Source organism: Mytilus trossulus, chromosome 8 (genome assembly GCF_036588685.1).
Source record: "Mytilus trossulus isolate FHL-02 chromosome 8, PNRI_Mtr1.1.1.hap1, whole genome shotgun sequence".
Taxonomy (NCBI): domain Eukaryota; kingdom Metazoa; phylum Mollusca; class Bivalvia; order Mytilida; family Mytilidae; genus Mytilus; species Mytilus trossulus.
The window spans coordinates 72,017,590-72,044,736 of NC_086380.1; the positions used below are offsets into that span (position 1 = coordinate 72,017,590).

Genomic DNA, 27,147 nt, shown 5'->3' on the forward strand with positions numbered 1-27,147 from the left:
TTTATTGGTCAATGTTTTTTTATAAGCTTGTCTTGATCGTATTTGAATGATTTTCTTCAGTTTCATGGTTCGATTTCTTTTTATATATGCTGACTTGGTCTCTTTGTCTGTTTAGTTGTTTTTTTAATTTAATTGTTTATCCATGATGAGTTTAAGTCGGTATACTAATTTCGAAGAGGTTTGTGGTTCTTTCCTGTAAGCCAACATAAACTGCAAGCAACAAACAACCTCTAGTGCTGAAAGAGGGATAAAACACCAAACAACCTCTTAGTGCTGAAAGAGGTATTAAACACCAAACAGTCTATAGTGCTGAAAGAGGTATTAAACACTAAACAGTCTATAGTGCTGAAAGAGGTATTAAACACCAAACAACATCTAGTGCTGAAACAGATAATAAACACCAAACAACCTCTAGTGCTGAAAGAGGTATTAAACACCAAACAACCTAGCGTGCCGAAAGAGATATTAAACACTAAACAACCTCTAAGTGCTGAAAGAGGTATTTAACACCAAACAACATCTTAGTGATGAAAGAGGTATTAAACACAAAACAACCTCTTAGTGCTGAAAGAGGTATTAAACACCAAACAACCTCCAGTGCTGAAAGAGGTATTAAACACAAAACAACCTCTAGTGCTGAAAGAGGTATTAAACACCAAACAACCTCTTAGTCCTGAAAGAGGTATTAAACACTAAACAACCTCTAGTGCTGAGAGAGGTATTAAACACCAAACAACCTCTAGTGCTGAAAGAGGTATTAAACACCAAACAACCTCTAGTGCTGAAAGAGGTATTAAACACCAAACAACCTCTAGTGCTGAGAGAGGTATTAAACACCATACAACATCTAGTGCTGAAAGAGGTATTAAACACCAAACAACATCTAGTGCTGAAATATGTATTAAACAACAAATAACCTCTAATGCTGAAAGAGGTTTAAAACACCAAACAACCTCTAGTGCTGAAAGAGGTATAAAACACCAAACAACCTCTAGTGCTGAAAGAGGTATAAAACACCAAACAACCTCTAGTGCTGAAAGAGGTATAAAACACCAAACAACCTCTAGTGCTGAAAGAGGTATAAAACACCAAACAACCTCTAGTGCTGAAAGAGGTATTAAACACCAAACAACCTCTAGTGCTGAGAGAGGTATTAAACACTAAACAACCTCTAGTGATGAAAGAGGTATTAAACACCAAACAACCTATAGTGCTGAGAGAGGTAAAACACCAAACAACCTCTTAGTGATGAAAGAGGTATTAAACACCAAACAACCTCTTAGTGGTGAAAGAGGTATTAAACACCAAACAACCTCAACACAAAACAACCTCTTAGTGCTGAAAGAGGAATTAAACACCAAACAACCTCAACACCAAACAACCTCTTAGTGCTGAAAGAGGTATTAAACACCTAACAACCTCTTAGTGGTGAAAGAGGTATTAAACACCAAACAACCTCTTAGTGATGAAAGAGGTTTTAATCACCAAACAATCTCTGAGTGCTGAAAGAGGTATTAAACACCAAACAATTGATCAATCAATCAAACATCAAAGTTGGCATAGATTGTAAGACACACTGTTAATTTAGAGTACGTTTTTATTGCTGTATGATTATATAATATACAAATGATCATAGCATAACTATTTATAACGGACATAAATTTGTGACAAAGTTCCATACTGAAAACAATTAAATTATGGCTTAATGTAATCATGTCCTACTGTAAACTAGTTGCAAAAACTACTTTTTAATATTAAACTTGGTGCATTTAATTTCACAATTTTATTAGAAAAAGGAGTATTTTTTTCATAAAAACAAGTATATGACAAAAGTGTGTAACCATCACTGTGGTTTCAAATTAAAGTCCCCCAGATATTGCCATTTTTTTCATGTTATTTTTTTAATTTACATCAAACAGGTCACTAGATCAGAGCTAATCAATCAAGAGCATGGTCATCATTTTTTAAGATTAAAGGTTAAAGTTCATAATCATAATTCTCAAAGATGAAAAGTTAGAGTACACAAAAACTAAAATATTTTCTATTTTGTAAAATAATGAATAATGCTGAGAAAATACATTATCAGGTAAACCTGTGCATGTGATTTTGTAGAAAAAAATGATTATTTTACTATAACAATTTTTTCTCCATTTTTCTATTTATTCCTGGACATGAGACAGTTTAAATCCTGCTTCAGGTATAAAAATTGAAAAAAATAAAGGTGCTTTGGTTATTAATTTCTATTTAATGTGTGCATAAAATATATACTACAAGTGAGGTGAAAGAAATAATAATTCCACGATGAAAGGAAACTCAACATGGGGAGTATTTTGTTCTTTATAAAATAAGCAGTTCTATAAGAATTTCTTTAAATGTTACAGCAAGAGCTTAGGATCTATAATGTACCTAACAATACTTCATTAAGGTGGTACCTAACACTACAGGGAGATAAATCTGTAAAGTCAGCTAAACGTTTGAATTACGTTGTGTTAGAATCTATAATGTAACTAACAATACTTCATTAATCACAAGAGTTACTGCAATACCAAGTCACTACCACATTGAATTTTAAAAATTAGACAAAGCACATTATTTCTTACACACTAAATTTATCATAAAAGCCTCATCAAGACCCAATAGATTAATAAAACTCGGTCTTTTAAAATAATATGTAAAAGAGAGTGAGGTAAATGACTGGGTAACATATAGAACAAATTACAGTGTGAGAACATATAGACTTCCTCAGCATCAAATGCATTAATTCGCTGTTTCAGAATCTAATGCATTATGGGTAATATTTTCAAAAGTGTTCGCCAAAGCGTTGTGATTGGTTTAAAACATTCTAAACAATGGAAATTCAACCAATGACGTAATATTATTTTCATTTTGGGGTACGAACAATGAAATTACCCATGATTCTTTAGATTCTGAAATGGCCAATTGGGGAACCAGATTATTAGATAAGACCAGGATACATCCATGCTCCACACAACAGGTGATACTGGCAGAGTTTCAGTATGATAATCGAATAACTAGCTTTCTCTCACATGCTTCATATATATGTTTAGGATATAGGAGTCTCCAATGTGGAGGTGAAAAGGTGGTATCACATGACATTTTTAGCTTTCTTTCACATGCTTCATATATATGTTTAGGATATAGGAGTCTCCAATGTGGAGGTTGAAAAGGTGGTATCACATGACATTTTTAGCTTTCTTTCACATGCTTCATATATATGTTTAGGCTATAGGAGTCTCCAATGTGGAGGTTGAAAAGGTGGTATCACATGACATTTTTTTTATTTATGCATCTGCATAGTCTTTCACACAGTGACATTAATAAATGGAATGTTTTCAACAAACTTCCACTTAATATATTCAACTTATTTATTTGACCTCTTAACCCTGGTGCAAACCAATAAGGGGACATTATCTATACTTTGATATTTCATTCTAAAGATGTTCTGTTGATCCCAACACCACCTATGTGATCTTTGTGTGTAAAATGAGATGATCCTGAAAAACAGTCATCTTTAAACTAAAATCTCATTTTTCTTTTCACGCTGATTTCTAATTGGAAATTTAACATTACTTTCTTCCACTTATATCTATTTCAAACATAGTCTGAAGTTGGAAAGATTCCATTAGGAATATTGTGACGAAATCCTGAAATTCTAAGATAAGCAGTTATTGGTAAACTAACCAGTCTATGGTCCTAAAAACATTTACATCACCATTCTGTAAGAATTTAACTCAATATGAGTTAAAATAAACTAAACCTAGTTTATTTATATCAATTTTTTGTTGTTGTTAAACATTTAGCAAGATAGATTCCCATTCAATTACCTAAATCCTACTAAATTCTGACTGCAAACTAATAAAAACTATTATTTCAATGACAAAAATTAAACGCTGATGCACTAAACTGAAAGAAATAGCTGAAACTATTTTAAGTTTAACAATTAAGCAAAAACCTATATAAAAACACTTAATACAAAACTGGAACAGAGCAATCAAAACCTGAGAACATTATAAATCAAAAATATTTATTGTTCCTCCAAGCATGTCATATACAAAAATAATCATTTTCATGATCTATATCTAATCTGTACAAGGGAAACTATATTTACAAATAAATATTAACATACAAGCCTTGGAATGCTCAGAAATAGTCATGACTTATTAATAGTTTATAAAAAGAATCTATAAGATACTAAAAATTTCTAATTTCATCAAATTATATTTATTATTTATATATGTATGTATATGGAATTTTGTTTTCCTATTCATCACAGAATTGCATACATTCAAGATATATATGTGTTGATCAACATATCATTTCCTTCTAATAAAAGCTCAAATGTTACATTTTACCATATATCCTGGTAGAAATTTGTTTTCAAGAAAAGAATTGGCACAACTTTCTGTGTAAGGGTATTGCAGAACTGTTAATCATATTAGAGAGTTAGAGGGGTTATGGGTAAATTTAAAAAAAAAAAATATTCTTTAGCAAAGAAATCTGAACATAAAAACATTTTTGAAAAAAAATAATACTTTTATTCTTTTAATATCCTTTCTATTCAATCTTCATTTAGATAAAGTGAACCAATGCAATACTTTGGGGTAAAAAGTGGTAGGGCAAACCTACATGAATAAGGGAAAAAAATCAATGACCGTTTCTCTGAAAATTTCCTACAAAATAAGCATATCAAACAACAACATTTTTACAGACACTTAAAGCCATTTTCAACAACAGTAACATCCAGGGGAAAAAACAAACAAATCAGTCACAGAGTTCATATCAACATAACAAAGCACTTTTTATTGGCATAAATGAATGACAAATAACAATAACAAATCTAAGTCTACTTCAAAAGTTTTGCAATACTTGATTTTCTGCTTGTGAAAATTCTAAAAATATTTACTTCTTGGATCTGAGATCTATCTAACTGTCGATACAGAGTTATCTTTCTTTGGCCTCTTGAAAGTAAGAAAGGAAAAAAAAGTTGTTATAATTTGATGTATGATCATCATTCATATCAGTTTCAAGTCTAAACAATAATTTTGACATAAAAAATGTTTTTTTTAATTTAAATATTTATAGAAAAACCAATTTACAATCAATAATGGGAAGACTAGAGAATTAATTTAGAATCGATGGCTACACATGTAGCTTCTCCATGATCTATTGACCACTTTTTACTGACTTTAATCCTACAAAACAATCAAGTATTGCAATCTTTTATATGATAAAATTGCATGTATGATGTATTTGGCAGTTATGGGAAATTCATGATCAGCAGCTAAAATTTGATCTGAAATATTTCCTTGTTCATTAGTAAAAAAATCTATTGCTACACCAGTTTTTAAAATATAGTTATTTTTCTTTTACTCAAATGAAGAAAAAAATTTAGTATTTTTGTTTAAAAAGCATTTAATCTTAAAGCCTTTTTCTCATAATATTTAATTCTATTCATTTGAACTGTTTCACTGTTAAAATGCTTGTGTAAGTCATGCATATCCAATATATATAAAGAAGTGCTAATATATATATTTTTTTGCCAGCATTTAAATAAATATACATTGCTTAAATACAAAATGTCTTAAAAAAAAGAGAAATGTTAAAACACTAAATCTTAACCAGCAGCCATTTTGATTTTTAATGTCGTCTGCAGCATTAATTATTATCTGCCTGTTCCTGGTCACCAGCTTTGTCATTGCCTAATGTTTCATCATTTTCTGTTACCCCACTATTGTTTGCTGCCTGTTCAAGGGAAATAACTCTTTCCATTAAATCCTGAATAGTTTGGTTCTGTTCTCCAATCACTTGCTTTAATTGTTGGATTTCTTTATGGACTGCTGGTGATTTCTGAAAAAAGGGGGGAAAACAATAAATAAACAAATTATTTAGCATTTTTTAGCTGTGCATGTACTGATTTTGTCCTGTTTCCTTTGTTTTCTATTAAATGTATCAAAATATACAAAAAGTAAAATTACACACAATCACAACAATAATTATGATATTAGTTCAGGTAAAAATGAATCAGAAAATAGTCTAAGGAAGTTAGTATTGATCAAGTCTATCTACCCATGCCAACATTGTTTTTGGTTTAACCCATTTATAAAGACTTTTATTTCAAAAGCACAATATAGGAAGACATAAATATACTTTTTTTATGGAAATAAATACTAAAATATCTTGAATTATATGAATATCAAATGATATTATCTTAAACAATGAAACACTAACATAATCGAAAGACAAACATTCTGGGGTTTTAGAATGAATATTGGTGAAGATTGTTCTAAGTCATTTATTGCTTTTTCAAGAGCTAACAAGCTCTTTTTTTTTAAACAAGGTGTCACAGATGTCAGAAGTACAAAAATAACCATTAAAGCATATGACAAATCATACAAATTGACAAGAACATTATGTTCTCATAGATCATTGTAGATATAACATCACTATCATGACGTGAGTGCATTTATTGCAAAAATCTAGCTGAAAACAATTTCAATTTTCATTTATATGAATATGCATGTGAACTGTAAGCTGACAAATTATGCATGTGACCTATGACCTGCAATCTACAAAAGGAACAATCTATCAACTACTATTCTACTCCTCAACCATTACACTAGTTTAATGCTCTATTAAAGTTACACCAAATCTAACATAGGGAATAGGGCTTTTCAAATATAATCTCAAAACAAAATATACTTTGTGAGGCATACATTGTGTACAATTTGGAAATTAGTATGGCTTTCATTATCACTGAACTAGTATATATTTGTTTAGGGGCCAGCTGAAGGACGCCTCAGGGTGCAGGAATATCTCGCTACATTGAAGACCTGTTGTTGACCTTCTGCTGGTTTTTTTTCTATGGTCGGATTCTCAATTTTATCTTTCACTTTTTATTTCCCATGTAAATATTTGAAGTTACAAAGTCCTTTATTGTTTGTGTACACAAATCGACCATTGCGGGAACAACTTGTGACAAGCTTAAACCAAGTGTGTTTTTAAACTGGGAAATTCTGTAAAAGGTGCAAGTGTGGAATACTGTGAATCTAGTTTAATTATTATTGGTACATATCAATTTTCATGGATTGAGGAAAACTTACATATTTTGTGGATATTTGATTTGGTAGTTTTGCCTTAAGTAAACTTGTATTTCATTTAACATTTAAATTCATTGTTAAACTGTACCAAAGAAATCTATGAAGTTTGGTATACCACAAATTATAATGAAAACTGTGGATTCATTATCATAATTAGGGTACATTCTATTTGTGGATTTGAGGATAATGGTTAAGCATGAACAAAAAGTGAAACTGCCTGCTACTACTCACTGATGATACCCCTGCCGCAAGGGGATAATATTAGTAGTGTAAAAATATGCAAGTGTTTGGTAAACAGGAAGTTGTCAAGTGATGACTCTGAAAACACATCACACGGTATAGCTGGCTTATATAAACCCTGAAACCAAATTTCAGAAATCCTTGTCTTGTGGTTCCTGAGAAAAATATGATGAAAAATTTTCAACTTGGCTATCATGTGTAAAATCATACAAGTGATCGGTAAACAGGAAGTTGTCGAGTGATTATTCTGAAAACACATCCCACAGTATAGCTGGCTTATATAAACCCTGAAACCAAATTTCAGAAAACCCTGTATTGTTATTCACGAGAAAAATGTGACGAAAAGTATTCATGGGACGGACTGACAGAAGGCTGGACAGACAGAGGTAAAACAGTATACCCCCCTTTTTTAAGTGGGGGTGTATTTAAAGCAGGGGTATAAAAATGTTGGATAATAGTGAAATCGCAGAATCAATTACCCACAAAAAATGGTACCAATATTAACAAATCCACAGTAACTGACTAAGTCAATGAAATCCACAGTAACTGACTTAGTCAATGAAATCCACAGTAACTGACTTAGTCAATGAAATCCACAGTAACTGACTAAGTCAATGAAATCCACAGTAATTGACTTAGTCAATGAAATCCACAGTAACTGACTTAGTCAATGAAATCCACAGTAACTGACTAAGTCAATAAAATCCACAGTAACTGATCACTTAGTCAATGAGCCATCTGTGACAATAAGGTTAGCAGCAGCAATACATAGAAATAGCAAGAATTGTAGACATATAAGCAAGGAAGCGTTGCCGTGCACATATAATATATAAAGTGTGAAAAAAATACTGTTAAAACATTTTATAAATATCTGAAAATGCCAATGATTTTAGTGAAAATGAACTAAATATTTTGAATACATTAGTCTTATCATTAAAATGGATCTAAAAACTGTTTTGAAATAAAAAATATAACAAATATAGGCAAACCAATATCTATATATCAAGGACTTTCAAAAATTAATTGAAACAGTTTTTTGGTCTTTTAGAAAAAATTGATGGATAGTGGTCATTGTAGACAGGTAGCTTTAATATGCATCTGAATTTACAGTATTCAGATGTTTTCATCTTTAGCACCAAAAAATAAATTAAAAAAAAATATTGTTTTAATTTCCATAATCTTTTAAGTAAAATATTTTCATCCATTTTCACTGTAATTCTCTAGAATAATACTAAATAAGAAAAACAATTGACATGCAAAGCACTCCAACTAAATACTAATAATACACAACACACCAAAATTAGAAATATGTATACATTTTAGCACTTTTCTCCGTTTTCTTCTTCTTCTGTGGAATTCCCTTCATATTGAGCTAGTTTTTCTTCTAATGTCTTTATGCGCTTTTCGTGTGCTTTAACTATTAATTTGAGTTTCCGTATATCTTCAAGAATACCTTGTGGATCAAATCCCTGTTATACATAAATAAAATACAAGATATGCATTTAGATTATTAAGTCATGCAAAAGTAGAAAGAGAGAAATAAGATATGAAATTATAATTTAGCATTGCTTAGCTTAATTTTTCTTTCTATTCTGATTTTATCCCCTCATTCTTATTATTAAATGTAATGCTTCAAACCAAAAAAGAAACAAGAAGTTAAAATACCCCCACTAGTTACTAATAACCGACTAAACAAGATCATTGTGCATTCTTACTATTTAAACTATTGTAAAATAGAAAGTCACTTTCCAAAACACACAACACAATTTAACTTAACATTTTAAAGTTCCTGATGAGAGATATACGCAATGAAAAAAGGCAAAAAAATTTCTAACAATTGCAATCTATCAAATAAAAATCTTGTCTTTTTTTTTAACCGTTTCTCCCTTTGCAATTATTAAATTATTTTACAAACGGCAAAAGAATTTCTAACAATTGCAATCTATCAAATAAAAATCATGTCTTTTTTTTAACCGTTTTTCTCCCTTTGCAATTATTAAATTAGATTTTACAATTTTTTAACCCCTCCAGCAGTTAATTGTTTAAGAAGCATCACAGATATTAAAAGTTACATCAAAATGCAAGCTTAGAACAGCTTAGAACAGGCTTTTAAGCTATTAGCACCGAAAGCATTGACAATTATTCTTTTAGTTGATGGTTTTTAATAAGCTTGAAGGTCAATATGGTCCTTCATTACATGCTCAATTGAGATATTTAGTTTAGGTCCAAACATATCTTATTTTCTGAATCAATGACAAAAGGATAGGACAACTTTTTACAATCTTTTAATACACAGCTTACAACAATGCATCATGTTTGGTCACACATTTATTTCCTTTTTTCTATTTACTTGTTAACGACATAAAAACAAAACCAAGAATGAGGAATAATCCTTTTGATAGGTAAATTAATTGGTTGATCAATTTATCTATGTTCAAACCAAGTTCTCTTCTGGTATTTATAGAAAGCACATTGAACATGCTATTATATAGAGAATATACATATATGAATATGTTTTTATAAGTTAGATTCCTTCTTTTCACTCCTTTTATAAATAGCATGAGTTATGTTCAATCTGATCAAAATACCGATCTGTGTCCATGCTTTGATAACTATGATCTGACAACGCTCTGTCATTCTATCTGTTCTAATTATTATTACGTCAACAAAAGAAATTTAGTTTCTTAATTTTTTAAGGCCTGTATAATTACAACAACCTCATTATGAAATTTAGTGTAATTTCAAACAGCAAAGACAAGATAAATGTCATCATTCTCCTATATGGTAGTGACGAGAAATCTATGCATACATATAGACTTATTACTCGCACCCGCAAAGTGGAAAGGGATTAATATAAGTTGCAAAACTTGTTTCCCAATCCACAATAAATAAATATGTTTAAACACATATTATGGAAATCGGTGTAAATCAAACAGCAAGACGAAGATTATCATTCTCTAAGTCTGAGTGACGATTGATAGTATTATTTGTATATGACCTATACTAACCGGTGGTAATGCTGCACCAGATTCTTCTGGAACTGCCACCTCTTGAACTGATGACCTGGCTGGAGTAGCCGGAGTAGCCGCAGCAGTTGGTTTGTGTATAGGTTTATCTAATATATTGGATTTTTTAACTACTTTTAACTGTTCCTTTTGCGTAGGTACATATTCATCTTTCAGTGAGATCTGTTGGAAAATAAAGTTAGGGGTCAAAATCAGTCATCTTTTGATGGCAAATATTGTAAAAGTACAAAAAATCTTTAACAAAGCAGAAAAAAACAGAATAATTAAAAAATCACACTGTGACACACTCGAAACGACATCAGTTTGTATGATTTGTGTTGTCTTGAGCTGTTTGATTGAAGATATCTATAGAAAAATTATTATTCGTATTTGGTTCTGTATATTCATTAAAAATAAAACTCTTAAATAGAACCAGTATTTATTTAACTTTTTTTCAGAAGATGTATTAAGTAATAAATTTGATTAGTTTTACTGTTTGGTGGAAATAACTGTCATAAAGAAACTATGATATTTAAAAAAATATTTATAACGATAATAGTTATGTCCAAAACACATGAAAAAAAAACAACCAGCATATATGTTAAGTTAAAAATTACATAAAATATAACCACCACACAATTAAAGCTCTTGGCTGTTTTTTTCTGTTCATATCTTCCCTACTTTCAACCAGTACTCACCAGAATTGGATCTGATTTTTTGCCGGCTAACCATTCATCTGCAGTGACCGCTGGGGTATCTCCTGCTGTGTCAGGGTAAAGGTCATCTTGGAATAATTCAGACTAACAAAAAAAGAAAAAAAGAAAATTACATTAGTTTTTAGGTCTTTGCTCATTATTGAAGGCTGAATGGTGTCCTATAGTTGTTAACTTCTACTTCATTTGGTATCCAGTGGAGAATTGAATCACATAAGAAAGAAGATGGGTAATATCACTCCCTGGCATCATACAACAAAGGGGTATTTTTAAGATAATAATGATTTGGCCAAGACAAATGCAAGATGAAACAAGAGGACGTAGAAAACGATGCAGTTTCATTCATTTCCATGAATTAAAGAGTAGTTTGACCGCTTCTTGAATATTGCGCCAAAAGTACAGGATACATGGTGCATATTTAAATTATTGTAAGACTAAATTGGAGTATTTAGAACATGAAGAAGGCATCATGTTAGAATTAACAAGTGTTTTCAAAAACCAAAACAGTTCAGCCCAGTTGTTTCCAGATTTTTGTCTGGAAGATCATGATTTATTTTGGTTATATTTATTTGGCTTTGAAAGAGCCTGTAATTCAGTGGATTTGTTTGTTAGTGTCTATCATATGTGTTTTTTGTTTATTGTTTTATCATTGGTCTTTAATGATTTTTCTACTTTTGAATTATTTCAAATTTTATCATGTCAGGGGCTTTAATAAGTGAATAAACATGTGGGTTTTGGTCATTGTTGACGGTCATAGGTTGACCTTTAATTGCTAAAATATAAATCATTTGAACTCTAGTAAATAGTTGTCCTACCACATCTCTTCTTTTTTTTATACAAATGAAAAGTTTTCTTTGGTATCTACGATTGCCTGAAATTGTTTCTCTTCTAAGTTAAAAAGGGGGGATAGAAATATCTGTATGTTATATGTACCTTTCTAGGAACAGTCATTGGTATAACTTCACAGAGACCACTATTGTGTAGTTTATAAAATCTGAAAGAAAGAAGAATGAAAATTTACTATCTTCATCTGGCCTATATACTTAATTGCCTTCTGAAGCTTAGGGCTGTTCCAGAAAATACTATGTTCCCCCAGGGAAGGCAATTTTTTTAAATATTATGTGGGTGGTTGTATTTGGAATACCAAAATGCAAAGGGAGTGCTGTTCTAATTAAATTTTATTTCTGTGGGTGGTGGGGGTTAAAAAAAAGTGCCGTTCCTGGGGGGGGGGGGACATAGTATTTTCTGGAACAGCCCTTACATATTCAAAATCAATCTACTGACATAATTAACATATGAAGTAAACCAGATATTAAATAATTTTAGAACAATATCACAACAAAAATTAGAAAATTTTGGGAAAAGAGCTGTGAAACTTAGTATATAAAGTAGGCAAACTACTATATAGGTGCTTAATGATCTTGACTATCCAGGGTGTCTTTAATCTATTGTAATTTATACTAAAATGTTCGTAACTTTATCAATTTAGACAAATGATAGATGAGTATTTTGTATTGTAAGATTATCTAAATTGTTTGTGTCCTGTTAAATTGTTATACGATGATGACTGATGTTCCCATATTTTGACTATTTTATTGATTGTGACTGTTTATTTAACGCATCATGTAAATGTAACAGAATTTGATGAGACTGTTATTAAAGTGAGAGGGTTAGCGCTTTAGAACCAGGTTTAATCCACCATTTTCTACATTTGAAAATGCCTGTACCAAGTCAGGAATATGACAGTTCTTGTCCATTCGTTTTTGATGTGTTTTGTTTTTTGATTTTGCCATGTGATTATGGACTTTCCATATTGATTTTCCTCTGAGTTCAGTATTTTTGTGATTTTACTTTTTGCCTTCTGAAGCTTACATATTCAAAATCAATCTACTGACATAATTTACATATGAAGTAAACCAGAAATTAAATAATTTTAGAACAATATCATAACAAAAATTAGAAAATTTTGGGAAAAGAGCTGTGAATCTAAGTATATAAAGTAGGCAAACTACTATATAGGTGCTTAATGATATTGACTATCCAGGGTGTCTGTAATCTATTGTAATTTATACTAAAATGTTCGTAACTTTATCAATTTAGACAAATGATAGATGAGTATTTTGTATTGTAAGATTTTTTATAAATTGATCACCGATATATAAAATGTAGCTTTCTGCTAGCTATAGATTACTACATTCCCCAAATTAAATTCCTTTAAAAAGAGATTTCCAGTAAAGATTTATCATTATTATGATTATTTTTATTCCACATATTATTACCTAGCTATTTCACAATTATTGACATTAAGTCCTCGTTTTGGCATGTAGCCAAACCCTCTCTGTGCATCCTTGCACTGGTACAAGCTTAAGTAATGTACATAAGGAGCTTCATCTGTTACTTCGTAATATCTGATAATACTGTCACCCTGTAAAATATCACATTGTCATAAATTAAAATCCTGAAAAAAGTCACACTACAAAATATGACATTGATTAACATCAAGAAAATAAGTCACACTGCAAATATCACATTATTTATAATTATGAAAATATGTCACCTCAAAATATCAGATAATTTAAATTGCAATCTAGGGAAATATCGGCTAAAAAGAGTTTATGATACAGGGACAGATCATCCAAGTTAAAATCATTGCTTTTACCACATTTCTAATTGTAAATATATATTTCAAGGAAAACACACTGATGTTATCAAATAAAAAAAAACATGGTTTTTGGAGGGGTTTGTGTTTCCCTGTTTTTGGAGGGGTTTGTGTTGCCCTGTCTTTAGTTTGCTTTGTTGTGTATTGTTAATGTTGGTTGGTCCTTTATTCGTTTTTGACATGGAGTTGCCCGTTTGTTTTTATACTTCTTAACCTATCAAGCATGTATTGCCATAATTGGTAGAAAATATCAAAAATATATAACCTCCTGTATGCATGTGTTGTATTGGCAGGAAAGCATTGATACTTGCTTGCCTCTATTAAAATTAAGAAATAATTCTTTCATGCCATGCTCTATGCTCTATGCTCATTTTAACATGGGTAGGCATTATATTTGTTAATATCTTAATACCGAGCATTAGCAAGCATTAAAATGAGCATAGAGCATGGCAGGATAGAATTATTTCAATTCTACTAGGAATATTTTGAACTTCTGTACTTCGAAGCGGACCTATAGTAGACGCTTGAAATTTCGCCATTTTGATTTGATGAACAAAAACTTTAAAAAAAATCAACAATTTATTAATAAAAAAAGAACAAAAACATTTAAACTTACTTTTAGAATGTTTTTTATTTAATTTCCTAGTGAGCAACACCATACAAAATGTCCATTTTGATCTCTGGCGTTGTTCAAAATTCATCTGACGTTGCAATTTCAATTGTGACGTCAATCACATGCAGCCCATGTTCTATTCGAATTAGAACATGACTTTGTACCCAAAGCTAAAGCAGAACGTCATATTAGAATTATGTATTAAACTTTTATTTCAGGTGATTGTTCCAGCACAAACACTTTTTAACTGACTCATTTTTTTACTATCCTTGTGCATATAGTATCACCTTCGTAATTGCTCTATATTCAGAATATTTGGATATTTTAATAAAATTCTTACCCTTCCAATAAGATATATCATACTTGTGTCAGGGTCATAAAATGGGAACATCACACCGTTACTTTGGTCAATCTCTTCACGCATCATCTCTTCTGATAGATCATTCTAAAATAAAAATTATTCGGGAATGAGACTAACTCTAATTAAATTATAAATGCACAGTGATAACACAATGATAGATGAGAAAATATGCTTTCATAATAGTAAACCTAATGTTATTTTTTATCCATTCAGCTTTTGATTGTCTGCACGTAATTTGAATTAAAAAGAGATCAAAAACTGAAATGGCTCGGTTGTGCAGAATGTTTCTCAATTGATGGAGATCTATAACACTAGAGTATACTGAACAGCTAAATGTTTAACTAGAGGCTCTCAAGAGCCTGTGTCACTCACCTGTTACTGTATTTACTAATGTCGGTCATCTTGGTTGGTAGGTGGGGTCATTTGACACTTTTTTTAAATAGATACCCTAGTAATAATTTTGGCCAAGTATGTTTAAATTTGGCCCATAGTTTAAGAAAAGAAGATTTTTGTACAAGTTACATAAATGACGAAAAGTTGTTAAATATTGACTATAAAGGGCAATAACTCCTAAAGGGGTCCTCTAACAATTTTGATCATGTTGACTTATTTGTAGATCTTACTTTGCTGAACATTATTGCTGTTGACAGTTTATCTCTATCTATAATAGTATTCAAGATAATAACCAAAAACTGCAAAATTTCCTTAAAATTAACAATTTTAGGGCAGTAACCCAACAAAGAGTTGTCGGATTCATCTGAAAATTAGTGAAGGGATAGATCTTATTCTGATGGACATTTAAATCTTGAAAGATTTGCCCTAAATGTCTTAGTTTCAAAGATATAAATCAAAAACTGCATTTTACCACTATGTTCTAATTTTAGCCATGTCGGCCATTTTGTTTGGTAGGCGGGGTCATCAGACACATTTTTTGAACTATATACCACAATGGCCAAGTTTGGTTTAATTTGGCCATGTAGTTTCAGAGAAGAAGATTTTTGTACAAGTTACAAAAAATGACGAAAAGTTGTTTAAAATTGACTATAAAGGGCAATAACTCCTTAAGGGGTTGACTGACAATTTTGGTCATGTTGACTTATTTGTAGGTCTTACTTTGCTGAACATTATTGCTGTTTACAGTTTTTCTCTATCTATAATAGTATTCAAGATAATAGCCAAAAACTGCAAAATTTCCTTAAAATAACCAATTCAGGGGCAGCAACCCAACAACAGGTTGTCTGATTCGTCTGAAAATTTCAGGGCAGATAGATCTTGACCTGATCAACAATTTTACCTCAGTCAGATTTGCTCTAAATGTTTTGGTTTTTGGTTTCAAAGATATAAGCCAAAATATACATTTTACCCCTGTGTTCTATTTTTAGCCATGGCTGCCATCTTGGTTGGATGGCCAGGTCACCGGACACATTTTTAAAACTAGATACCCCAAGGATGATTGTGGCCAAGTTTGGTTAAATCTGGCCCAGTAGTTTCAGAGGAGAAGATTTTTGTAAAAGTTTACGGACGAAGGACGCCAAGTGATGAGAAAAGCTCACTTGACCTTTCAGGTCAGGTGAGCTAAAAAGGGATGAAAAATCCATGAAATAATTCATCAATAACAGCTCCACAACTTCAACATCCTTGCAATGTTTAAGTGAGGTTTCAAAGATCTTGATTGATGCTGTAGATATTGTCAGTTGAATACACCCAGGAGGTACCCATCTACCTCCAAACATCAAGTAAGTTTTGGACTTCATTTAACCAGGTTAATAATATCAATTCTTATCAAAGGATCAGAAAATAAATCTGTCCAAAGTCAGGACCCTGATGTTCAGTAGTTGTAGTTTGTTGATGTGGATCATAAGTATTTCTCATTTTTTATATTGATTAGACTATTGGTTTTTTGTTTGAATGGTTTTACACTAGTCATTTTCAGGGCCCTTTATCATGTTTATAGCTTGCTGATCGTTGTGAGCCAAGAATCTGTGTTGAGGACCGTACTTTTGATCTATAATGGTTTACTTTTACATGTTTTACAAATTGTGACTTTGATGGAGAGTTGTCTCATTGGCACTCATACCACATCTTCCTATATCTATAAGTTGTGTATTTGTAAATAAATTCTTACCTCATTCCACAATGCATACTGTCTGGTGCTCATTCTAGAGAACCCTGCAGAGAATATTTTACCATCCTTCAGATACACAGCCTGTGCTGGCTTAGCACCTTCATGGGCCTTCACTTCCTATAAACATCAAATATAAAAAAAAACATAAATACATATACAAATGTGTCTCACTTCATATCTATGTCAAATATAGAAAAAAAAAAAGAAAAAAAAAAGATATTAAAATAAATGCTGTATATTCGGAAAATTAATGTTTGCATTTATAATTGCATTTTTAAGAATGAACAAAAACGTTGAGTTTAATTATTGCGATTTATAAAAAAAATGTCACTATATATAGATGTATCTATGTTTAAGTTATCAGAATGCTAGTTCCTATTATTGTGATACTTACACATCCACATTAAAAAAAAACTCACAATAATTTTTATCCCTTCATACATACACCTAGTCACAGAAGATTGATTGTTGGTGTTTCATATTAATCTTGAGCTTCAAATTTGGGCTATTTCAAGCCTGTCAGTTTTTATGGGTGGTAGATCAGTTTATTTATTTATCTTGTATACTTTGGCTTTTAAATTATTCGGCATATTTTTTATTTTTTTTATTTGTGTTCTTAATCAGTCAAGGGTCTAACTTAAATAAGTTATCAGGGAAAAATAACATGCATGTTGTTATTACAGACACTTTCATGAGTTGTCTTCTCTTTTTTCCTGAACCTGTAATAACATATGTTGGTTATCAGTGAAATATACCAAAAATGTTTATCTTTAATGGGCACTTGGGAATTCTTAGAAACTTTTGCGCAGTAGCTTAATAAATTACCTTGATAACTAATTTTCTAATTCCATTAATACAATTATGATTAACCATGGTAAATCAATGAGACAAGGCTTTTAAGGGAAATTAAGCTGTAATAAGAAGGCTTATGTTATTACAAGCATGTAATTTACTATATCAGAGTAAATGAGACACTTGGAATCTTGCACAGTGCCTCATTACAAGCTCTGATCATCATTTCTTACAATGAATTGAAATACATTCTTATGCAAGTCAGAGCAAAGCCTTTAAAGAGATATATAGAGAAGCTGCAATAACACCCATTGGTTATTGCAGGAATGTATTTTCTGTAATAACATAGGTGTACTATGCATGATTGGTAAGCTATGAGCTGTTATATATTTGCAAAGATTAGTATACATAAAGAAAATTATAATATCAATAGAACTTGAGAAAAATTTAACAAAATAAAGGTTGTATATTTTCCCTTTGAAACATGTAACATACATATGTTATTACAGTTTTTTGATATTTCAGCTCACAATAACAACATGTATGTTATTTTTCTCTAATAACTTATTTAAGTTAGACCCTTGACTGTTAATGCTTGAATTACTTTTAGTGTTTTATAATAGCTATTGCATGAATGTTAGTTTATCTGCATTTTATGTTTGCTTATATGCTTTAATTGTGCTATTAATTAATTGCTGTGCTTGAAAACATTATTTATTTTGCATGTTTTATGTGTTTTATGTATTGTGCTTGTCTTATATGTAAGTCAAATAAAAGCTCTACAGAGCTTATGTTATATTGTTATAAGTATAACCGACTTTAAATAAATCTTTTATGCTTTATGTGGAGGCTGGAGTGCTTGGCTAAAACCATTAACCTTTGATAGCTATAGGAAACTGACAATCCTAGTCAATTAAGATTGGAATCGAGTGCACCTGCACTAGCAGGGTTCAAACTCACAACCTCAGTGTTGACTGGCCTAGATACTTACACCTAACATGTCTCCCGATCTTGGGTCATAACTCTCATTAATCATGAGCTTCAATTTTGGGCTATTTCTGTCAGTTTTTATGGGTGGTGGAAGCCGGAGTGCTTGGCTAAAACCATCAACCTTCGAAAGCTATAGGAAACTGACAATCCTAGTCAATTAAGATTGGAATAGAGCACCTGCACTAGCAGGGTTCAAACTCACAACCTCAGTGTTGACTGGCCTAGATACTTACACCTAACATATCTCCCGATCTTGGGTCATACACTCTCATCATTTTATCTTTACATGTAGCTACGAATTTTGACCCATCGTAATTCCATGATGCTGATAAGATGTGGTCAGGAGCATCTATCTGTACAACAGCTTCACCAGTTCCCACATTCCAAATCATTATAATATTGTCTTGACCTGAAAAGGGAAACAACTTTATTCGTCTTCTCAATATATATTCAAGCAGCATTGTTTTTTAATGTTTTTTTTGTTGTTGAGAAAAACGTAAAATTTTAATCATGGTAAATCTTTGATGAGTTTATTGACTGTGTATTAAAAATTGTGTAAATGATGTTACATGTGTGGCAAGCTGAGAGTTTACCAGTTTAAAGTTGAGGCTAATATTGTACACAATAACTATGTACGTACTATTGTGTCAATGTATTATTTTCATTATTTTGAGTTCTTTGGTTACTGTCTCATTTGTTTTATTTCGGTGGTGTAAAATGATGAGATGAGATTATAAGCCCAATATCATTGTTGCTGCTCAGATAAACAGATGACTTTTGTCTTACAAATTAAGAAGTTACTAGACAACATCTCAAATCAAGTGTTATTTCCCTTTCATGAGATTGTAGCAGAGAAATATTGTGTCGTTTACAGAACCAAACAGTTGAGTAGATACAGTACTATGTGTACTGTAAGTACTACATGTACTTTGGATTCATTTATATTTTCATGGGTAGGAATTTTCATGGATTGAGGAAAACTAATATTTTCAAGGTTATTCCATGGTTTTGCCTAGCTAATGAGTCTGTTAAGAAGCATTAAAAGAACATCTGTACAATGCTGAACATTTAAATTTGTGGTTTATCTTCATCCACAAATCCATGAATACTTGTATACTAGGAATAATACTTTTTTTGGTCTTATATTAATCCACAGTAATTGGAAACAAATATGTATGACAAACAAACCTCTATTGAGGGGAACATCAATTATTTTATACTAATGAGACAAACCAACCTCCACTAAGGAGAACATTGATTATCTTATACTAATATTGACAAACCAACCTCCACTGAGGAGAATAAGGATAATCTTATACCAATATGACAAACAAACCTCCACTGAGGAGAATAATGATAATCTTATACCAATATGACAAACCAACCTCCACTGAGGAGAATAATGGTAATCTTATACTAATATGACAAACCAACCTCCACTAAGGAGAACATTGATTATCTAATACTAATATGACAAACCAACCTCCACTAAGGAGAACATTGATATTCTAATACTAATATGACAAACCAACCTCCACTGAGGAGAATACTCTGTGCTGTAGGATGCCATTTTACAACACCAACTCTCTTTTGATGTCCTAGTAAATCTACAATTGGTTCTGTTAAAGGTTTGTTGACGCCACCTTCTGGGATCTGCCAGACTTTAACGTAACAATCTTCAGAACAACTGGCAATGACATCATCATTATGTGGACACCATTCTATATCTAATACTGCTGCCTTGTGTCCCGATACCAGCGGAGAATCTCTCTCAATACGACCAGTCTGAAATTATAAAAAAAATATTCGTCAGTGTTTACATAGAAACTGTTTGAAGAATGACAGCTTGACTAAAAGAATAGAAGATAGATTTTGAAGGAAGAGGGCTTCTAAGAATAAGAAGGCATTTCAAATTTTATAAGATGGGTGCCTGAATTTAATGCATGGATCATCATCCTGCATATACCCTCTAGGGAAAACACCATTTCTGAAATGAATGTTGAACATGATTTTCATGCTTTGCTTCCATACTTCCAAGTTTTCAACAAACAAATAAATAATTTAGCTCTTCAGATCAGAATTTAATCACTTCCTTAAAATTAACCTATATACATGCACCACTTCCTTAAAATTAACCTCAATGTGCCACTTCCTTAAAATTAACATCAGTGTGCCACTTCCTTAAAATTAAACTCAATGCTCATCACCTCATTTTCAAATGAAATTCATTAACTTGCATATTTTTTTAATATTGAATTTGATGTACAGTTGTAAATTTAGAAAGATTGACTATTATTTGAGCATGTTGAGAGTGATTTAATTCACTGTGAGAGCAAAGGAAGAGAAACCTACACTATAATGTTTATTTGACTATATGCACCAAAATCACTATCATGTAGAAATGTCAATGAATATACTCCTGTAATACACTTGATAAATATTTGAAGCTCATCAATTGAATGATTATTCCTGTTTTAAAATAGTTAACTGAGCTGTCTAAATGTTCCACAATAGATTGTCTTAAACTTCTGTAGTCTAGTCTCTGTCACTTCAAATTTCAATGTAATGACTGGGGTTCACATGTACAGACATCGTCTTTTCACCCATTAAAATACATTGAAATTAACGAAATTTGGGTTATTTTATATTGTTTAGAGAGGAGAAACTTATTTTTTCCTCACTGGGGAAACATTTAAAACAATAAAAATTTGTTAAAGTTCAATGAGGTGCTTCTTTTTCATTAATCTTTCTGAAATAACAATTGAGAGTAGGGGGTCACAGGCCTTATTTTCTTCAAAAATGTTTGATCAAATTCAGTATAATTATCTCCCCTTGATTTTTCAGTAAATTTTAAATGCAGAAAACAACACTTGACTTTTTTATAGTTTAATATTTGTATTTCAAGGATTATATATTTTTGTTGTATATCAAATGATAATTGATGAAATAATCTTAAAACAAAATTGTGTATTTCCAACATTCCCAGAATGGATGCTCAGAAAATTAAAAATCTACCTTATGTAAATTGACTAAAATTTTGTCATTTTACAATTAAAAATCAATTTAACGATTTAATACGATAAAACAATAGATAATAAAAAGAGAGGATACACATTATACATGTATTCAACGAGAATATTATGTCGACAATATTATGTCAACCTACGACAAATAATCTTATTAAACAATGTATTTATATGATATCTTCCTCGTATAATCAGTTCCTGTTATATATCCTTCCTGTTTGTCTGTTCTTCTTACAACGTCAAGTACAATACATTTTAGGCCACTTCAATTTCAATGTTTTAATCAGATTTTTGAAAGGGAAAAATAAGCAGGCCATTGACTTTTCAAATCCTTCAATCCTGCCATAAGGTGATTTTGAAAATGTACCATGTATACCAGCAAAACGTAAATTTAAAGCCGTTGTTTACTGTTGACATTTAATTTGCCTTTTAATTTTTTTGGTAAAAAAGTTATGATTTAGACCATTTCATGTTATATTTTAGAGAGAAAATTTAAAGCATGCATGCATTTACATGAATATTACATGTCTTTGAGCATATAGAGGATCAATAGCTGGATTAAAAAAACTGTTTTACTGTAAAAACCTAATGAACTAGGCATACATGTGTATTTAAATTTATGAAAAATATAAGACTGAAAATGAAAGAGATGGTTTTAATTGTTTGTGTTGTGAAAACTTCTTTTATTAAATAATTTTACATTTTCTGTCAATATAAAAATCAAAATGAAACTATCAATCATCATAAACAAATATATTTGGCCTTAAATTTGTCAAATGTTTGTAATTGTTACAAAGGTTAATACTGGCCTTGCATAACATGCATAATTTTTCATAATGGACTTAGTTTTGGGGAAATAATAATACATCCTTCAAATAAATGTAAAAAGCAGGATGTGGCAAATTCTAATAAAAAATACAAATAAAGATTTCAAATTATTAAATCAAGAGGTTTAACATTTTCAAGGGTAATAACACTAGACAACTTTAATTTATACAACGTATTTTCTAATAACACATATAGATGTTAATTTGACAGGATACGTACGTGTGTACTTTATCATATATGGGGAAGCGGATGATTTACAAATATATACACGAAAAAAGTGTTTTTAATTGAATTCCCTAGTCATACAAGTGTCACTCAATTTAAGAGGCAAACAAAAGTATAGTCCCCAAGAACAAATTTTAAACATTTTAAGGACATTTTAAAATGTGTTATCCTAATGCCTTGTTGATTGTTACAGTTGACTTTATTGACATCTTGTCTAGCATGTCTAGACTACTCTTAAATATTTGGAATTGAAAGAGAAAAAAAAATGTGATTTGAAAAAGTTCCGAGAAAAGTCTTCACTTGTAAACACACTGGTATTTGTGTGATGCATGAAAACAAGTAATGGTACATTTGGACTAGTAATATACCCAGAAACCTTTAAAAAGATCATTTCCAAATTCGTTGAAAACACTTAAAACAATTTTTCCTCCCACATTGTTTGAGCAACATGACGGGGTGTCACATATAAAGCAGGATATAAAGTCTCTTTCTGGAGCACCTGATATTACACAAAGAACTATCTTATAATTAAATTTCATTTTCTTAAAGTTTCATTTTGTACAAGCAGTCAGTGTGATACATATTCAAGTCAAATACATTTGTATGGACATGTAAAAATAAACCAGTTTAATTTTAATTCTTAATTCTTATTTGGATTATTTCCCCTTGATATTCTCCAAATTTTTACCACACATCAAAACCAAGGACTTAAAATAGATGTAAAAAACATTAAGACTTCAGACAAAATAAATTTCATCAAAATCAATCAAGAACTTTTTAAGTTTTTAGCTGAACAGGTGAACTACGTTTTATTGTGTTTTTCACCCAAAATGTAGAATAATGCCCCAAAAATAATTACCCTCCTTTCTTAAATAATTCAAATTACATGAAGGACATGAACATTATCAACCAAATTAACTCTATCAATGTAGGAATCATTTAAGTTTAAGAAAATCTTTATTTCATTAAAATCCTCTATCAACAACTTTTAAAGTTTTAAGGTGTACAGTGTGGTTTCTACAATGATTCTCTACATATTTTTTTTATCGCAACAAGGATTGTTAAGAAGTTACCTATCCCTCTATATACATGTCTGTCAAAACTTAACAGGTTTTGGGAGGCTCAAATATGTCTGTAAACTTTATTCTATTTTTTTTTTTTTTTTTTATGAAAGTTTTAACTTTTACTCAAGAAAAACAAAGGAATCGTCTACTAGGCAGAGATGTTTAATAAACGCCAAGATTTTCAAAAATTGTTCCCTGGAGGCTCGAAAATGAGCAGTGTTTTAAAGATATTAGACAAATGAATTTTCTATGTCTATGGAATAATGTATTTATGAATAGTTAAACAACAATTAATGACAGGCAAAGGCAATTAAATATTTGTATATAAATGTTGTCAAGTGAATTCAAAGAAACAAGAAAAAGTTTCTTTTTTACTCAAATTAATGCACAAGGGGGAGATAACTGTAGGTTCAAAATGATTCATCTGGACAAATAATTAAAGAATAACTAACTGAAGAGTTCAAACAGAGACAAATATTCAATGAGTGACCAAACAAAACATTAATTCATAAATGCCTGTTGAGTTGAATATTTTTCCATATCTGAATGATTTGTTTAATTATTCTTTTTATTTCATTGGCAAATTTATGGCTTTTTAAAGATATTAAAGTAAAACATGTTAACCACAATTTTTTCACATGTGAATTAGAAATTACCAGTTTATATTTCACTGGGAAATCAATGCAACCAATTTAATAAATTAAAAAAAAAACTCTTGTTTGAGATAGAATGATCCCAAACTGACGGTATAGTACAGTTATCTTATTATAAATAAAAATTGGATGTTACCCATCATGTCACCATTTTTTTCTGTTGTACAGGCAACAGTTTGTTTGACATTCTTCAATGAGGGAAAAGCCATTAGAATGTATATAAAAACTATATATATATGTAATAAAAAAAAACCTGAAAGTTCCTAATTATGGACAGACACATAAAATACACTGTTAGTTTAAAATCTCAAACCTCCCCTGCTTATTCTCCATATGTGGGCTAATAATAGATTCATAGAGTTAATGGGGTCATAGATATAGATACATTTTCTGTTTCACCAAGGGTTAATTTCAGAATCTGTATGTAGGGTCTTGATGGGAACATACACATGACACATCATATGTACATGAAGATGAGTGTACAAATAATAATGCATTACTAATTAACATGATTAATAGAAATATATTTAATGTTCCCTTGAAAATTCTGTGCTCCTTTTTCAAGTCTTGATTATTTAATATTGATTATGTTTACAAGAATCTCAGATGAAGAAATAAATATAAAAAAGAAGATATGGTACATGTGAGATTGCCAATGAGACAGCTATCCACAAGAGACTAAAATGACACAGAAATTAACAGCTACAGGTCACCGTATGGCCTTCAACAATGAGCAAAACCCATGTTTACAGTCACTGTATAAAAAATGGACAGTCAGGCAAATAATTTGACTATACATACAGTAACACATAACGATTAAGTAAATGACAAGATTTATTAGTATTTCTGCAAACAAATTGACCACTCATCTTGTATGGCCCCTTGATCATGATCATGTTGATCTGTTCAAAACCCTGTCTTTACTCAGGCTTTGGATTACATCCTTCATATGTTGACTTTTATATACAAAATATGTTGTATTGATCCGAACACTTTATTTGTAGATTTCTGACCTTTTACATGTACATGACTTTTGTGTACATATAAAATCAAATCGGACACTGGAAAACAACTACCGGTACTTGCAATCCACTCAAGTATAACCTGATAACAGGAAATTTATAAAAATTCATGACTTTGCAACTACAAAGTACATTGTATCTAGAATCATAAACTTCTGCAGGTTTCCATCCATATACATTGTAGGAACTGATAGCCATGATATAAGGCCGTTTTAATTTGCATACATCATGTTAGAGACTTTTGTTCTAATGAATAAATAAAGATTTCCATTGTATTGCATGAGAATGTTAAGGACCTTGACATATAAGGGGCTGTCTTCTGAAAGTAAGCACACTTTTAAATAACGATATGAAGTTAACAAATGTTTCGGTTAAGGCCAAGGGTATGATTTTTTTATCTCCAGTAACACAGAAATATCAACATATCTTTTTACGACTGACAAAGGAAAATGATCTTTGTAACATTTACACACCTTTATAATTAATCATCAAAAGTATGCACTTCATCATCAAACAACAATGTGACTCACCTTTGATAAAGGCAGAACTAAGAATGCTCCCCCACCAGCAGCCTCTGTTATAATAGCTATGTATTTAGGGTTCACACTGCACAATGTACTATCCCATGATATCTTGGACACTCTAATGTTGTCATAACACTGATCTCGCTTTAAGGGTTTACCAAATACATGCCGATACTTTGACTGTCTGATACGAAAAGCCATCTGAAAGAAAATTGTAAACATGTGACATGCCGGTAAAGCATCGCTATTTCACTTACTTTCCAGATTCTCTATACAAAAAATCTTTGTTTGACATAACCGATAATTTTGCCCTTGTTTGGTTGAACCTACCCTTGATAGATCTTTTTAAAAGGGGAAGGGTTGCCGGCACTCTTGTTGCACTGATAAACTATAACGCCCTCCTTTGCTTCCTGTAACATACCCGGAAGCGTACGTGCGCATGTCATTTACTCAAAATGAAATCTTAACATCTTTTTTCTCCTTAAATGGAAAAGATCTTATCTTCGGGTGACAGATCTTTCGCTTTGCAATTCCATTTGCCATTATAAAATTACTTTTACTGCATCCTTTCACTTAAGGACACACTTTAATCAATGATTTATCGTCAAATAAGTTTCAACGATTAAGGGGAGGTAACTACAAATATTTGTATTGGATATTTCGCGGGAATCTTGAAAAAAAAACCTATATTATAAATATTGAGGGGGCAAGGGGTTTAACTGTTATGCTTTTATGGGGCAATTTAATTCTTTGTTATCTGTTATTTTGGAAATATATATTTGCTGTTAGCTGTTATTGTTTTATTCTTTGTTATCTGTTATTGGGCTTTTAGTTTTTTTGTTATCTGTTATTGTGATAATGTATTTGCTGTTAACTGTTATCATGGTTATTGAAAATTGGAATGTTAGCAATTTTTTTTGACAGTCAATATTCGATATAAATTGAAGATCATTGGACATTGGGGTCTACCACTACTTTTATGTTTGTCCCGTATTCAGAGAAGGATTCCATTAACATATACCCATCACAGAAGTGAGGTCCAGGACAATTCAAGTATATCTTAGGATTATCCTTTGTAAAAAATCCTTCTTTTTTTTTATGAATGTGTATTTAGAATTATCTTAATTTTGTGTATGAGAATAATGTTCCTTGTTTCCCGTACCGGAACATATTAAATTAAAACAATTCT

The 27,147-nt window shown here is 31.0% G+C and overlaps 1 protein-coding gene across 4 annotated transcripts; it reads right to left on the reverse strand.

Moving 5' to 3' along the window:
• Positions 1 to 1,579: 1,579 nt before the first annotated feature.
• Positions 1,580 to 26,444, reverse strand: LOC134681371 (coronin-1B-like). 4 transcript variants are annotated; one of them, XM_063540971.1, is made up of 12 exons: positions 26,289 to 26,444; positions 25,965 to 26,159; positions 20,149 to 20,401; positions 18,881 to 19,025; positions 18,618 to 18,648; positions 16,835 to 16,951; positions 14,689 to 14,793; positions 13,356 to 13,501; positions 12,010 to 12,070; positions 11,062 to 11,163; positions 10,367 to 10,546; positions 1,580 to 5,868 (listed from the first exon to the last, which is right to left on the reverse strand). In XM_063540971.1, the coding sequence occupies exons 2-12, from the start codon at positions 26,157 to 26,159 to the stop codon at positions 5,677 to 5,679; spliced, it is 1,527 nt and encodes a 508-aa protein (XP_063397041.1). In that variant the 5' UTR covers positions 26,289 to 26,444; the 3' UTR covers positions 1,580 to 5,676. The 4 variants fall into 4 exon arrangements, with proteins under 4 accessions (XP_063397041.1, XP_063397040.1, XP_063397042.1 ...); XM_063540970.1 differs by lacking the exon at positions 18,618 to 18,648 and having other exon boundaries at positions 18,850 to 19,025; XM_063540972.1 differs by lacking the exons at positions 18,618 to 18,648; positions 26,289 to 26,444 and adding an exon at positions 8,675 to 8,827 and having other exon boundaries at positions 18,850 to 19,025; positions 25,965 to 26,180.
• Between the last annotated feature and the right edge of the window lie 703 nt (positions 26,445 to 27,147).

Excerpts from the sequence above, each read along its gene's own strand:
- LOC134681371 (XM_063540969.1), bottom strand. The coding sequence starts at position 26,180 with ATGTTTACAATTTTCTTTCAGATGGCTTTTCGTATCAGACAGTCAAAG. Across the intron at positions 19,026-20,148 it reads GAGTATTCTCCTCAGTGGAG|GTCAAGACAATATTATAATG; the intron begins GTTGGTTTGTCA and ends TTCCCTTTTCAG. Across the intron at positions 12,071-13,355 it reads AATAATTGTGAAATAGCTAG|ATTTTATAAACTACACAATA; the intron begins GTAATAATATGT and ends TCTTTCTTTCAG.